We start from the raw sequence: 14,225 nt of genomic DNA, 5'->3' as shown, positions 1-14,225 counted from the left end.
CGTCCGGGGGCTCGCTAAGTACCCGGCCGTAGGGGAGGGAGCCGCAGCAGCCCTCGGGAGGGAAGGTGACAGCCCGGCAGCATGAAGTTCCAGTACAAGGAAGACCACCCGTTCGAGTACAGGAAAAAAGAAGGGGAGAAAATCAGGAAGAAATATCCCGACAGAGTCCCTGTGAGTGTGGGGTGTGAGGGCAGCGGCGGCGATTGCTGCTGGCCCGGCTTGCCTGGCAGAGCTCCTCGCTCTGCCGCCTTTGTTTTCCTTGTCGGCTATGTCGTCTGCTTCTTTATTTCGATGTTCTGATTCTCATTCCGGGCTGTTTTCCTCTTTAGCGCAAAGCTATGGCTATTTATTACGTGGGAAGGTCTGTGTTCGTGGGTGGGTGTGGGGGCGCCGGGGTGTAATACACCCTTTTTTCTGGGATCCGCAGTAACTCGACAGCGGGAATGCTGCTAATCTTTTTCTGGCAGCCTGCGTGCGTGGGGTTGGGGGGTGGGGAAGGAGCTTACCATTAGCTCTGTAAAAATGGAGGAGAACAATGAGTGAGTTAGCCGGGTACTCTTCATAGAAAACAAGGTCTGTATCCGTGTCATCTGATACTTTCCCTTTATTTTTATTTTACTTTCTTTTGGCCTGTCTTTTCGATGTAGTCCTGCTCTGTTCTTTTCCTTTGTATGAGAGAAAAATGATGCTTCTCAGTCTTTCTGCCCTCCTGTTTAATCATCCTGTGGAAAAAACGTCACTCGGAAAACAAGGTCATCTCCTAGCTAAACTTTGCTTCCTCATGCTTAGGTCCTTTTGGAGTGCCTGTGGAAAACTTCTAGCTTTATAATTACTAATAATAATTGGAAAAAAGAAATGACAAAACAAATTAATTGTGATTTTTTTTGGGGGGTTCCTTTTTAATAAACTTTCTGCAAATGTTCTTTCTTTCCATCCCCACTGGAGAGGTCTGTCCTAGATTTACTGCCCAGGGGTACTGCATGCAAAATAACTTAGACTCTCCTGTAAATCTAAGGGCACGGCAGAACAGTTACACCATGTTTTCCCTGCAGGCTAACACCATTTTTTATCTTGGGGGTGGCCCTCAACCGGACTTGCAAAAGTTTTTGGAAGTCAGTGTTTGGGTGCATTTGTCCTAGCTGTTTTTGGGACCCCTGGCATAGCACAGCAGGTTGAGCACGCAGCGAGTCAATGGTGAAGTGTGTGTGGTTCTGTGGTTTATGATGAGGACCGCAGAGGGCTCTGTAGGTCAGGAGCGAGACAAGCTGTAAACTGAGGATTAACTTGGCAGATTGTACAGCAGGTCATGATAGATGTGTCTGGAAGAGCCGTGTGGGGAGCCCAGGACCAGACCCGGTCTGGCAAGAGGTAAAAGAGGTCAAGATAGGGGGTCATCAGCAGATCTTTATGGAGAAAGCCAGGACCAGACTAACAAGGTGTGCTGTAGTTAAGGATAGATTAAAACGACGCATGGTGAGGCCCAGATGTGAATTTTTGGGGGTAGCCTGTTGTCAGAGCTGCATACGGAGCAAATGAATGCAGCAGACAACTGTTCTTTACATCCCTTGTGTCTCTGCCCTTCCCGACAGCAGGATCCTTGAAGATGACGTCCATTTGGCTGCCTACACTGCAGTGCCCTGATACATCTTAGCATTTTGCTGAGATTATACTGTTGGCATGCTCCCACGTTACCACAGTCACCGCCCAGTAACAACAGACATACAGATAATCTGTATCTGCCCTTTGGATTTTCTTTGTAGGTTTGTTTGTGTGTCTGAAGGGTTTAGTGCTTCAGAAGAGATACCTGTGTTATCAGGCAAACTGACTACAGTTGATAGTCAGATAGCAGAGCACCTCCATTCCTTTCCTGCCTCTTTGCAAGAGGGAGATCTCTCTTAAGCTCAGTGATGATCTGATTTAAATTTTTCCTAGGCCTTAGAAGCCCCAACACTCTCACCTCTTCCTCATTTTTTTCCTGTATTATCTAATGACCAAGCTACAAGCCACCCTTTTGAGTCAGGGTGGTCACATCAGTGCTGCTAGCTAGCAGTTCTGCTTGTCAGTAGTTTTTGAAATTGGAGGCAAGAACTAAAGGTTTCTCTCCGCTGCAATTTATTGTGTTAGATATTGCCTTGTTGGGTGTGCGGTTAAAAAAAGTGCAAAGTGCTGTTGCTGTTCAGCCTGCACCTGTTCAGTGGGATTGTGGAACTGTCCTTCCTTCACAGCACTTGCCAACTGCATCTTGTATGGAAATGCATTTCCTACCACTAACTGCCTGAAAGAGCTTGAATGCCTTGCACTAATTGAGGTGCTTGAAGTTCTTGCAGTAGCAGAGACAGCCATGTTTCTATTTTAAAAACAAACTTAGAATTTTCAGGGGGTTTGGCTGTGTTGGCAGCATCCAAATGGAGCACAGCGAAGAGATGTCCAAGCTAGCATTTCTGCGGTGTGACATGCTTTGCAGATACTGACTTGCGTCTAGAAGGAGTCGAGTTGAATTAGCATGGCACTTTGTCCAGACTAAATACAACAAGCTCATCATGGTAACTTTTTTTCCTCTGGCATAGTGTCTGACTGATGTGACAACACCATTTTGTTTCCAAAGAAGGCTTAGTTCACAGCAGTTCAGCCTTTTCAGTTACACAACAGATACAGTTGCTGATTTGGGTTGCCACAGAGCTAAGGAAGCATGGAGCCCTTAGAAATTAGTTCCACAGTGTCTCACATGGAGTATTTATAATTATAGGGTCTAACGGAATTAAAAAGTTGAGGAGGTTCAGAAAATCCAGCTTCTTGTTTAGATCGTCAAAATGGCTTCTGCAGAACAGCAGATTGAATCATGTAATATACCTCTTACCAGTTCAAAAATACGTATCACAAAAAAAAACCCCAAAACTGCCTTCAATTTTTTTTCTGCACAAACCCAGTAGTTTCATGGAAACATACCTCCAACCTCTGGAAGGGTTTCCAAGGCTTTTCATGGAAGGAGATGAGGTAACTTTGAAATACTTCCTGCTTCTGAGGTGAACATTTTGCCTAGCTCTGGTAACAAAAATTTTCCTGTAGCAGAAGATCTCTTTGTCTGTTAGACCTTAAAGCTGCTGAGCTTCATATTTTTCTATGTCATAATGACATTAGAATATGAAGAGGATTAGTATTTTGTGTCAAAAGTCTCTGTGGGTCCAGTTGCCCAGATGGTAGCCTGTTTTTTAATTATTAGATATTGATATGAATAAGGAAATGTCCATAACTATATGAATTAGGGAAAATACCCTTAAAGGGTGTGAATTTCAGAGTAGAAGATAACTGCTGAAGAACTGGGGATTAAAAAAAGAAAACTATTCCCCAATGAGCTGTAGTTTCTCTTTAATACTTTGCTTCATTCTAGAGCACTTGGTATTGGTGAATGTAGAAATTAGGATGTGGGACTACTGGGAGTAGGGCTGATTTTGTGCTAGGCAGTTTGGAACTGTAACCTGGAAACAGTTCAACTTACTTGTGATACTTCTTGTGTTCATGTATTAGCCTTCTGGCAGCTCCTCCATACAAAATTAAACTGCATTGGGCCCATCAAGGTGACCTGATTTTTTTTTTCTCGGCTATTATGGTTTATTTTTATGTCTGTTCCAGTCTCCATTTTTTACTCACTGTGCTTACTGCTGCAGTCTTGGGCTCCCGGCACAGCTATTGCCAGTGATTTTAAGTCTTCTGCTCACCTATCTGTTCTTCAATGCGTGTATTTGTAATAGATTAAATAAATTTCTAAAGGCCTGGTAGCACCACCTCTCTCAAAGGGTAATATCCTTTTCCACTGATGCTTTTTGGTCCATTTCATTTTATGATACTCATGGCTTGTTTCTTGCTTTCTCTTACTCTCTCTCTCCAGGTAATTGTGGAAAAAGCACCAAAAGCCAGAGTACCTGACCTAGACAAAAGGAAGTATCTTGTGCCTTCTGACCTCACAGGTAACAAAGTCTACCTCCTTTCTTCCTGATTTTTGGTGAGAACGTCTCAGAAGTGCTTTTTACTCTATGATCAGCACCAAGAAAATATCCAGGCAGGCTCAACATCTTATCATTATCCCAGTTTACCTGGCTGTCCTTGTTATATTTATGTACCTTACGGCCTGGATTACAACATGCAGAATTTTCTGAGATCTTCTGAGGTATCCCCCTGACTTAGCTAACATGCATGTGTCACAGCTGACTTCTAGCCATGATGAAAATGACTGAATTGTGTATCATAGGCAGTAGCATCATCATCAGTCAATGATGACCTAGCTGCAGAGTTGCCAGAGGCTGTATCCTTGCTGCAGGAAGAGACAAGTTCTTGAAATAGTCCCATCATTTTCCACCCCTGTGGTTGGAGTCATGGCTACAAAGTTCCTTTTCCGAATGGTCATGGCCATTTTGTGTGTGATTACATTTGTTTTCATTTGGGAAGGTGAATGAGTTAAAGGAACAGCATTTCTTTTTCTCGCAGTATATAATAGATTGTGGAATTCCTTCTTGTGCAACGTAGCTCAAGCAAATAGTAAGGAATTTGTTTTCAAGAATTTGTTCCCAGGAATGTTATAACTATTTAAACCAAGGCTCAATTCTCTAAGGTGGCTTTGATCTATAGGATTTAAAGGTTAAGCTAGTTAGAGGTCTTCCCACCAATCCCCACAGTAGAGCATTTCATACCATAGTAGGTGGAGCGTGGATTTAGAGGGTACATGGCCTGAGGCATGTACCTGAGAAACTGCCAGCTCTGAGTGGATTGGTTGCTAATGTGGTTACAATCACGAAGTTACTGCTTTCTTTCCTGCATTGTTCATTTTTCCCTACTTTTTACATACAGCATGTGACGTCCACCACCAAAAGAAAACACCTGGTTAGGGTAAAAAAGAAAAAAAAAAAAACAAACCAAAACGTTCTTTCTGCATCTAAGGCATTCTCCTCTGTTCCTCTTCAGTTGGCCAATTCTACTTCTTAATCCGAAAGCGGATCCACCTGAGGCCAGAAGATGCCCTGTTCTTCTTTGTCAATAATACCATCCCTCCCACCAGTGCTACTATGGGCCAGCTGTATGAGGTAAGCCTGGCCCATCTCTTTCTCCTTTTGTTGGAGTGTCCAGAAGAATGCATATCCTCACTGAAGGACAACTGAGCACTACTCAACTGGCAGTGGGTGCGGCTTGGTCACAGATGCCTGAACACAGACCCCCTTGGCCTGGGCTGTATCCCATCATCTGTTGAGGGAAGTTCCATCCTGCCCGGGATGAGGAGCCCGGGGAGCCTCATCATTTTAATTGTTTGTTTGCTAGTTGAAAGGGTTGTCGTATCAGGTGGTGAATAGCTGCCCCAGCAGTGATATGTTGGTCTACTACTTCCACAAAGTATGGAAATAAATTACATATTTTTCAGAGGAAATACTGTGTCTGGGGCAGAGGGTGGAATATACGCACCAGCTTTCCTGTTTATACAAAAGAGGTTTCCTTTTAGCCAGTAAAAGAACACAGTATCACTGGGCAACCGTCTATAAATACATTGTCAACGAACACTTATTCTTTGTTCAGAATTACTTTTTCATAGCTTGTACTGTATATGTGAGGATCTTGTAGGACACTGTGGACATTGCTGCCCAGCATTTCTACTGAGCAGTGTTATTTGATCGACCTTAAAGGCATATTCTGTGCCTATCAGAGGAATGTTCCTCAGTTATATAGCCATTATATCATGGCTGGTTTGCAGCCTGGATTGATTTCTCCTTGATTTCTCCTTCTGCTGTGTTAGTGTGTTTTAATAGGAGAGCTCCAGTATGGTGCTATGAGCCTTATTTGACCTATCACTTCTTGACAATAACTGGACAATGTGTATGTAGACTGATGAAGATAATATAAGATTAACACACGCAGGGAGTTTTCCAAATCTGGACATGTAGGAGGAAGGTATGTCTTAACTGTCCAAAGCTGAGATCAGGACTCTGATCCTGGCGCTCTGCAGACTTTTTGTGTCAGTGGAATCACTTAACATCTCAGCTTTACTGCCCATATGTAAAACAGGACTAGAAATACAGCCACTTGTCAAAGTGTTCTGAAAAATGACAAGTATAACCACATTTACCAAATACTGAAATATCAAGAGGTGATTTTTGACTTGTGAAAGCCTTCTAAGTCTCTCCTCTTGATCTTAAGGCCATACCAGCGCTGGGATTCTGCTGCACAGCCTGCAACAGTCAGAGCTGTTTCTGTTGCGTGTTTGCAGCACACTCTGGCTGTGGCTCTTCAGGTAAATTCACTGTGTCCAGAAATGTGACATGCCTGAATTTAGAAGTAGAGCTGTGGCCAGAGAGAGGAAGTTGCCGTACGCTCTCTTTGGTATAAGGAAGTGAAGCCTTCGATGTAAAGGGGGAGAAACAGTGAAAGAGAGGTTATGCCCTCTTATTGTTACAATGGTCTCTTGGTTGGGCTTTTTCACATGTAATGAGTTACAGTGCTCTGGTTTGTTGCTTTCTCCCTTTCTCCCCTTGCAGGATAACCACGAGGAGGACTATTTTCTCTATGTGGCCTACAGCGATGAGAGCGTCTATGGCAAGTGAGCACCAGCCCCCCAGGCATGCAGGCGAGATGGACTGATGGAATGGATTTGGGGGGGGGATGTTGGAGAAGAGGAAGGAGAATGCCTGAGAAGAGGGGAAGAGAACTGGAAGTGAACCACATGCACAATGCCATCACCTTCCATGCATTAATTATAACCATTATTTTTTAAGTTGAGGGGAGGGAGAGTAGGGGGATAGTGTATGAAAGGGTGAACTGAAAGGCTAAAGAGGGATTCTGTGCTGAGGGATGTGGAGACTCCACTGTTCATAGTTCTTCTCTTGCTACAGCTGGAAGTAGTTAGCCAGTACTGGAGGCTGCTAGACAAGCCAGTGTGGTGGAGTTCCAGGAGAGTGACCGGGCATGATGGCCATTTTTGTGTAACCCTTTCATTGGATGAAGAAGGCATGCCATGTATTGTACACTGACCTTGTCACACCTTGCCCATGGCATGGGCTGCACTCCTGTGAGCATTCAGTGAGCTGTGAAATACTTCACTCTGTCCACACAAGGCTGTCCTGTGCTGACAGTCCTCACTCCAGCTGCTACCTGTGAAGCGTTTCAAGAGTATTGTGTTTCCCGTCACTTCCATCAGTATTAGAAGGGCTAACTCTGAGGGCTGGGAACTCTTCAGCTGTGAGACGTGAAGATTGGGGAAAAGAAGGAAGGATTTTATTTTTTTCCTTTGTTGCTTTAATTGCAAATGCTGGGCAGAAAAATTTGAGACGACCCTTTTGTTCTTTTCAGTGAAGCCAACTGATAAACTCATAAGCATAGGGCTAGAAAGGACCTCAAGAGAATGTCTAGCCCACTCCAGCTCTGAGACAGGCCTGAGTATACCAAACATGTCCACCATAGCTGCTTATCTAACTTGTTCACAGTGAACTTCACTGAGGCAGATCCTGGAGGCTGCTGAGATTGTCTGTTCAGTTCCTAGCTAGCCTACAAGTGAGAGAGCTTTTCTTGCTACCTAACTTTAGTCTCCCTTGCTGTGCATTAAGGCAACTAGCCACTAATGGTCTTGTTGCTGGTGAACACAGAAAATTACCTATCAGTGTTGTTTTTGTACCAATCTTCTGCAGAACTGAGGATGGCAGAAGTCCTGTGGGTTTAGCCTTCCCTTCCATGTCTCATCGCTGTACAGCTCTTGCACCACATGCACAAGCGGAAGAAATCAGTCGCTCCCACGTGTGTTTTGCTGGCTTTTTGTGATTGGACAACAGTGCCACTCTTCACCACAAGAGAGGTCCTTTTAGACTTGAAGGGGAAGGGGAATAGATTCTCTGTAGATTATTTTTTTTAAATTATTTTATTTTAAGCCAGTGTTGTTCTTAGAAAGGTGCCAGGTAGATGCTGTCCTGTGCAAGCCTTATGCTGTCATGCCAAAGCAGTTTCTTCCCTGTGGCACAAACAGCAGATTGTCCCATAACTGCCATAACTCTGATGAAGGGATGGGGTTTGGGGAGTGAGCTTTCAGGAAAATTCTGGGATTTTATCTAAAAATCAGAGAACTGGACCTGAATTACTGTAAACATTCCTACATTTAAGGGAGGGACCAAGAGGGAGGAAAAGACAAGAAGGATGAAGAAGACAGGCAGATTCTAAAACAAGTTGAGGGTGTTTGCTCTATTTACATGAAGTTAGATCCCAGTTCTCTGCATTCCTCAGGAATGAGAAATCAAGATGAGTGCTCCTCTGATTGTGGGAGACAGGAAATCAGGTTTCAGCCTTCTCTGACAGTTGTTCCACAGAGGTACATGAGGCAGAAGAGCAGGCTGGGAGTGTGAAGTGGGAGTCACTGGCAGAACTGTGTAAAGGTCAGGGAAGGCAGCGTAGTGGGGCAGGAGGGTCACTGCCTGTGTGGTATGGGAAGTAGCAGAAGAATGGAAGAGAAAGGAGGGAGCGCAAAGGATGTAGACAGAGGAGTCCTAACGGGCAGACAGAAAATGGGGAAACAAAGGATGAAATGAGTGGGTTAGTATTCCCCAGTTTTTCATCCTGAACTTCAGTTTGCTGTTCCATCATGTGCTCATCTGGAATAAATGCATTTGGATGAGTTGTACCTACTGCCAACTTAGATAACTTCAGTTTCTACCCACAGTGCTCAGTCGTCTCTTTTCGGCCCACTCTCCTCCAATTACCAGATTCTTTTCAATCCTTTAGGTGCAAATCCACATCAGTCTCTTGTTTTAGGAAGCTCTGAATGTTCTGAAGCAGAGAACAGACCCAGGAGACTTTCTAGGGTGAAAGACAAGATGCAGGCAGTTGGTATGCATCTCTCTGCCACTGTCCCACTTGCTCACACACGTGCTGCCAAGAACGTGGTTGTGTGTTGTCTCTAATGAGCCTGTGCTTAGGCACACTCAGGGGAGAAAGAGTTGGCATCTGGGGTGCTTGGTTTTGTGTTCAGACCTCCCCTCCCCTCCCGCTGCTGGGTTTATAAGTGATATGTGTGGGACTAATCTCAGCCGTTTGTTACATGTAGGGTTTACAGTTTAATTTAGTTATTTTATGGTTCTTTTAACTGGATTGTGACATTTACTTCTGTTTTTGCGCTAGTCCGGTATTGTACGAGGTAATGATGGTAGTTCTTTTTTGTGTTGGTTAGCTGCAGGTTCTTGTAAAATAAAGTTCATACTACTTGAGCTAAATCAACCAATCAATAAAGACGCATTTGAAAATCACAGGCTTGGTCCAAAATGGGTGACTGTAGCATTTCTCCCCACATGTGTGCGTGTAAATAAAGGCGCAGCTTTGTCAGAACTTCTTGCTGCTACTTTTTCCCAGAACCTCAGATTTCCTCTGTCCTGTCTACCAGGACAAGTCACATCTCTCCTTTTTTTGGTTATATTGTCACACACACACACGGCTGTGTCTTGCCGTGCCACCAATGTGAACTTTAATTAGACCTGGATGACATGAGAAGGTCTTAAGGAGCGTAATGGATGCACTGAGGCATTCTCTGCCATTTTAAGGCCCTGAACAGTCCTAGCCAGCTGACGGGGCCTCGAGGGCACCACCAGCCCTGACTGTCCCTGCCCAGCCCCCCAGGGCCACCCCCCCCCTGCCCATGGCCCAGGACCCCATCGCAGACCCCCAGGGCCATCAGCCCCTGCCCCAGCGATGCCGCAGCAGGGTTGGTCTCCAGCTCCCACAGCCATGGCCTGCCTGGCCATGAGCCACGCCGAGCCAGGCCCACAGGGCCCAGCCTCAGCCCATCCCTGTCCCCACAGCCCTGCCATCACTGGGCCTGATCCTGACCCTAACCTGCAGATGGGATTCCCATCTTGACCCACCTCATCACCATGATGAGCCTTATGGTCGGGGCTTGTGGCTGGGCCTGGCCACTGTCCCCAGGCCTGCCCTGCTCCCCACATCAGGTGCTGTAGGATGGGTCGCGTGGTGCCCTGCCAGCCATGCCCCTCAGGGAGCCGCTAGCCCTCACTGTCTCGTGACAGCTCAGGTTGAGGTGGGACTCCCAGCCGTGGGCAGAGGGTGTGGGGGAGGCCCCAGGGAGGCCCCTAGGTGCCTCTAAAGATAGTAAAAGCAGAGAGAAATCTAGGACTCGTTGAAAAGTAAGCCTGCAGTGGCGGCAGATCTAGGCTGCTTTTCTTTGCAGATAGTTGTGTGCTGAGAGGGAAGGAGCCCTGCTGGGAGCTGGTGAGACCAGCGGGTGCCATTTGCTCAGCGCCATAACTCCGTGTCAGGCACTGGTGACACATGAGGAGGAAAGGGATGCATGATGTCATGTGGATAAGTGGCAAGAGACGTGCCGCTTCTTCCGCCTCCTCACTCCTCCTCGTCACCTGCAGGATTGTGCGGGTGCCGCTGGCCGGAGCGGCAGAAACAGGCTGTGCCGATGCTGCGGAGGAGCCACCATCAGCTCTCGCCCTGCTGAACACTGAGCAAGAGAGTTGCTTGGAGCGCTGAAGTCAAGAGTTAACGACACTGAAACTTACAGGAATAAAACTTGCTAGGCCTAATGGATCTTCTCTTCCCCGCTGCATACAGGATGGAGCCACAGTGTGAGCTTTTGTTGCTAGTGCTGAGGGAGAGGCAGTAATTCATCCTGCAGCCTGTAAACTCGGAGCCTGCCCATAGCAGCGGTTTCTGTGCTCATATCCACCGTCGTGACTAAAACAAGCTCCCCCTGTATGGCAGAAGGGTGCTGTGACTCCAGCCAGATAGGCAGAGATCAGCTAAAAGCTTACACTATCAACCGAAATAATTTGAATTTCAGCTTCAAACATAGTGCATGTTTTGCTGTCTAGGTTGTGGTATTGTCTGCTGGCTCAAGTAGAAAATGGCTATGGAGTTGTATCCATACCCAAGCAGGCCTCTCCCACTCCCCCTCTCACCCCTTTCCTAGGAAAATGGTGCATCAGTGGTGTTTGTACCTGCCATGCTGCTTTGCATGTGCATATCAGTGCCATCATTGAGAGAAACAGCAGGCGGGCACATTTGCTGAATGTGATTTGCCTGGTCCATATGTGAAATGTTAGCCTGTGCTCAAAGACTGTCACCTTTATTCTGTGGGTTATGGAAATGGGACTGGAGCAAGGCCTGCGGGAAAACTAGGGGATCAGCTGGTTAAGAGAGGTTAAGTAATTAATACTCTGCCTTGGTCACTATCACTGCACCTGGGATCCTCTCTCCAGTCATCCTGATGCTTGCTTTGGAAGAAAACATTCTCCTGGAGCAGAGAGTACCTAAGGAAAAAGGTGGCCTGGGGCATTAGGGCCTCACAACATCACCGTGAAAGAATTCTGAGGCTAACATAACAGGTCCCAAATTATGCTAAAGACTGATGTTTTCACTTCTATAGAACAGTCATGTCCGAGATGAAAGAAACACTGATTAAAACAGAAATAAGACTACTGGAGGGAGAAACTCTAGCTCATTCCTGTCACTCAATCTCAGATAAATGCTCCCCCAGGATGAGCCACAGAGTGTGACTAGAGAGCTCATTGCTGGCAGGGCACTTGCAGGACTGACCCAGGCAGAGTACAGCTGACCATGAACAGCAGCTGTCCCAGCTTGTGCTGCCAATCTTTAGGAGGATGTTGCAAGTCCCATGGTATTTGTGTTCCTGGAAGCTTGCATGCGTCCCAAAGCACAGCTCATGCCTGGGTATACATGTGTTTCAGGAATTAGTTAATATTCTCCTGAAAAAGCTGGATCTTGCAGCACCTTTCTGTAAAGTAAGGGTCTGATTCTCCCTGATTTTGCACTCTGGCCAATGTCATCTGGATATTGTATTGTTCTTTGGGAATTCAAAATTGTTAATAAATGCTATAAATAGTGATAGGTGGAAGCAGCAGGAGAACATAAAGATCCTAATTTTCAAGTGAGGGCATTGCTAGAACTGCAGTAAGGTTGAATGTACTGGATTATTAGCTGAAGGAAAAACTGATCTGATTCTACGTCCTGCACCTTATGCTGGAAATACCACACCATGCTCACCCTAGACACACTTGTACACACACGTGCACCTTTTCCGCCACACCTCACACCACATTAAACACACTTAGAATACAGTTCAACTCCCCACATAGGTAGCACGTATGAAAACCACTGTGGAAAGGAAAGAAAAAGGAAGACGCACGCACACACCAAAAATGACACTTTACAGGCCTGAAGTACAGCCACTCCATCAAATCTAGTGTATCCAGGCAATGAAGAAAGAAATACAGCAAAATATATGCCTGTGCACACTGGTTTTCACCTAGCCCTTAGGATGATGGACAAACATACATTGTGTGCTAACATGTATTCAGTGCAACTGGAGCCAACAACCACGTGGCAAAAATGGCCACTGAGAAGTGGAAAACAACAGGGAAACACAGGATGGAAAAAATGCACAGGGTAATAATACACAGTCATGGGCTTCAGGTGATTACAGAAAAGTTTGCAAGGGTAAAACTAGGAGTGAAAAAGGAACCTGGAGCGCTCAGAAAAGGTACCACAGTCTACACCCACTAAACTGCCTCTTATCTATGGAGTGCAAAGGATGCCAAGAAAGCATCAGGTTATAGGAAACCTTGGAGGAAAGGAGTCCACTACCTACAGCCATATTTCAGGGGTGAAGAAACAGCAGTCCCTCTTTCTTCTATCCTTTGCAATTGAAGGTGAAAATTAGAAGCTGGAAAAGCAGGACCCTTCTGACTAGGACTGGATTGGATTGGGAGAATAGGAGGGAGGTAAAACTGGAGTATCAGCAGTTTGTGGAGTGCAGATGAAGGTAGTACACTGGCAGAGCAAGGTGCGGGAGGAGAGCAAGAACAGACCAGTGAAAGGGCTGCAGGATATGAGTGAACCTGGCAGAATTGTGTGGGAAGCCTACAAGGTGCGGGAGGAGAGCAAGAACAGACTAGTGAAAGGGCTGCAGGATATGAGTGAAGAGTGAACCTGGCAGAATTGCGTGGGAAGCCCAGCACTGGAATAACACAGTGGCTCCAAGGCAGGAGTGAAAAGATACAGACAGCTTAAACTAATGCCAAAGGTATTGCAGAAAAAGCTCCTCCTAGATCAGGTGTGTGGTGGCTCCAACAGGTACCTGTGCATTCAGACTGCTGTCACTACCAGTAGAACTGCAGCTGCATGTAGGGCTCATTCGCAGAGCTGAGTATCTGGTGAGGCCGTGGTTATTTACCTACATATCTCTCTATCTAGTCCTTTTGTGCATAGTCATTACAGTAGCCATCTGAGCTCCCTGTGACCATTGTGCTACCTCAGTGTTATCAATTAACCTCTTCGACAGTGGGGGGACAGGGGTATGGGATGGATTAAATGCCCTTGCCTGACATCACACAGGAAATCTGCGGAGTGAACAGTTAGCACGGGGATGGTCCCTTTTCTTAAGAGCTATTCTGAGCTCAAGAGCAAAATAAGCATATAGTTAAAGGAGTCGTAACACCATCCAGATATGAAGGGCAATAGTGTTAAATATTTAGGAGAGAACAACTAGAAGACAATGGGCAAAACAAGCCTTCTAGAATGAGAGCCAAGAAAGGCAGGAGTCAAGCTGCAATGCACTATGTAAGAATGTACATAAAAAAGATGGAGAAGATGCCAATACAGATTAGAATCTGAAATAAGTATTTTTCCATTTTACTGTGCTTGTTCAGATGTAACATTGGAATATTTCAGGTCTCACTCACAGTTCATTTGTTCCAAGGGGAATACAACAGAAAATGAGCAGTGACAGGTCTGATCATATTTCATTAGTTTGCATTTTATTACTTCACACTTATATAACAAGTCCTATATGACAGTCTCAGTCCTTTCAAAAATACTCATCTATTCAGCCTCACAGCGGCCCAGTGGGGTAGCTCTTACTGTCTCCAGCCTGCTGCTGGGGAAATTGAGGTGCAAAGATGTGGGCTGGCTTGCCTCAAAGCCACACAACAAATCAGAAGCAGAGTTAGAAAAAAAGCCTTGTCCCCCTGATCTCTAGCACCTCTAATAACAGGATTATACTCATTAAACACTAAAATTTGAAATGTGGATTCTGTATATTTGTATTATCTTTCATTAATGAAAGAAACCCCTCATTATCTTTGGGAACACAGCATCGTAACATTTAGATGTTCTGCCATTTGTGGACTGGAAAAGCTCTGATTTCTTTCCCAGAACCGGCAACAAGA

The 14,225-nt window shown here is 45.6% G+C and overlaps 1 protein-coding gene across 1 annotated transcript; it reads left to right on the top strand.

The window, feature by feature from the left end:
* The first annotated feature begins 8 nt into the window (after nucleotides 1-8).
* GABARAPL1 (GABA type A receptor associated protein like 1) lies at nucleotides 9-9,264 on the top strand. The gene is made up of 4 exons (XM_009288521.2): nucleotides 9-171; nucleotides 3,887-3,965; nucleotides 4,957-5,075; nucleotides 6,516-9,264. Exons 1-4 carry the CDS (start codon nucleotides 82-84, stop codon nucleotides 6,579-6,581), a joined length of 354 nt encoding a protein of 117 aa, XP_009286796.1. The 5' UTR covers nucleotides 9-81; the 3' UTR covers nucleotides 6,582-9,264.
* Nucleotides 9,265-14,225: the final 4,961 nt, after the last annotated feature.

The sequence above is a fragment of the Aptenodytes forsteri genome, unplaced genomic scaffold, assembly GCF_000699145.1.
Source record: "Aptenodytes forsteri isolate BGI_AS27 unplaced genomic scaffold, ASM69914v1 Scaffold73, whole genome shotgun sequence".
Taxonomy (NCBI): domain Eukaryota; kingdom Metazoa; phylum Chordata; class Aves; order Sphenisciformes; family Spheniscidae; genus Aptenodytes; species Aptenodytes forsteri.
This window is presented reverse-complemented; position numbering and strand designations above follow the sequence as displayed.

Bases quoted from the DNA above. Each gene is read 5' to 3' on its own strand.
- GABARAPL1 (XM_009288521.2), top strand. From the start codon at position 82: ATGAAGTTCCAGTACAAGGAAGACCACCCGTTCGAGTACAGGAAAAAA. The intron at 3,966-4,956 runs GTAACAAAGTCT...GTTCCTCTTCAG, and splicing joins TGTGCCTTCTGACCTCACAG to TTGGCCAATTCTACTTCTTA. The intron at 5,076-6,515 runs GTAAGCCTGGCC...CTCCCCTTGCAG, and splicing joins CTATGGGCCAGCTGTATGAG to GATAACCACGAGGAGGACTA.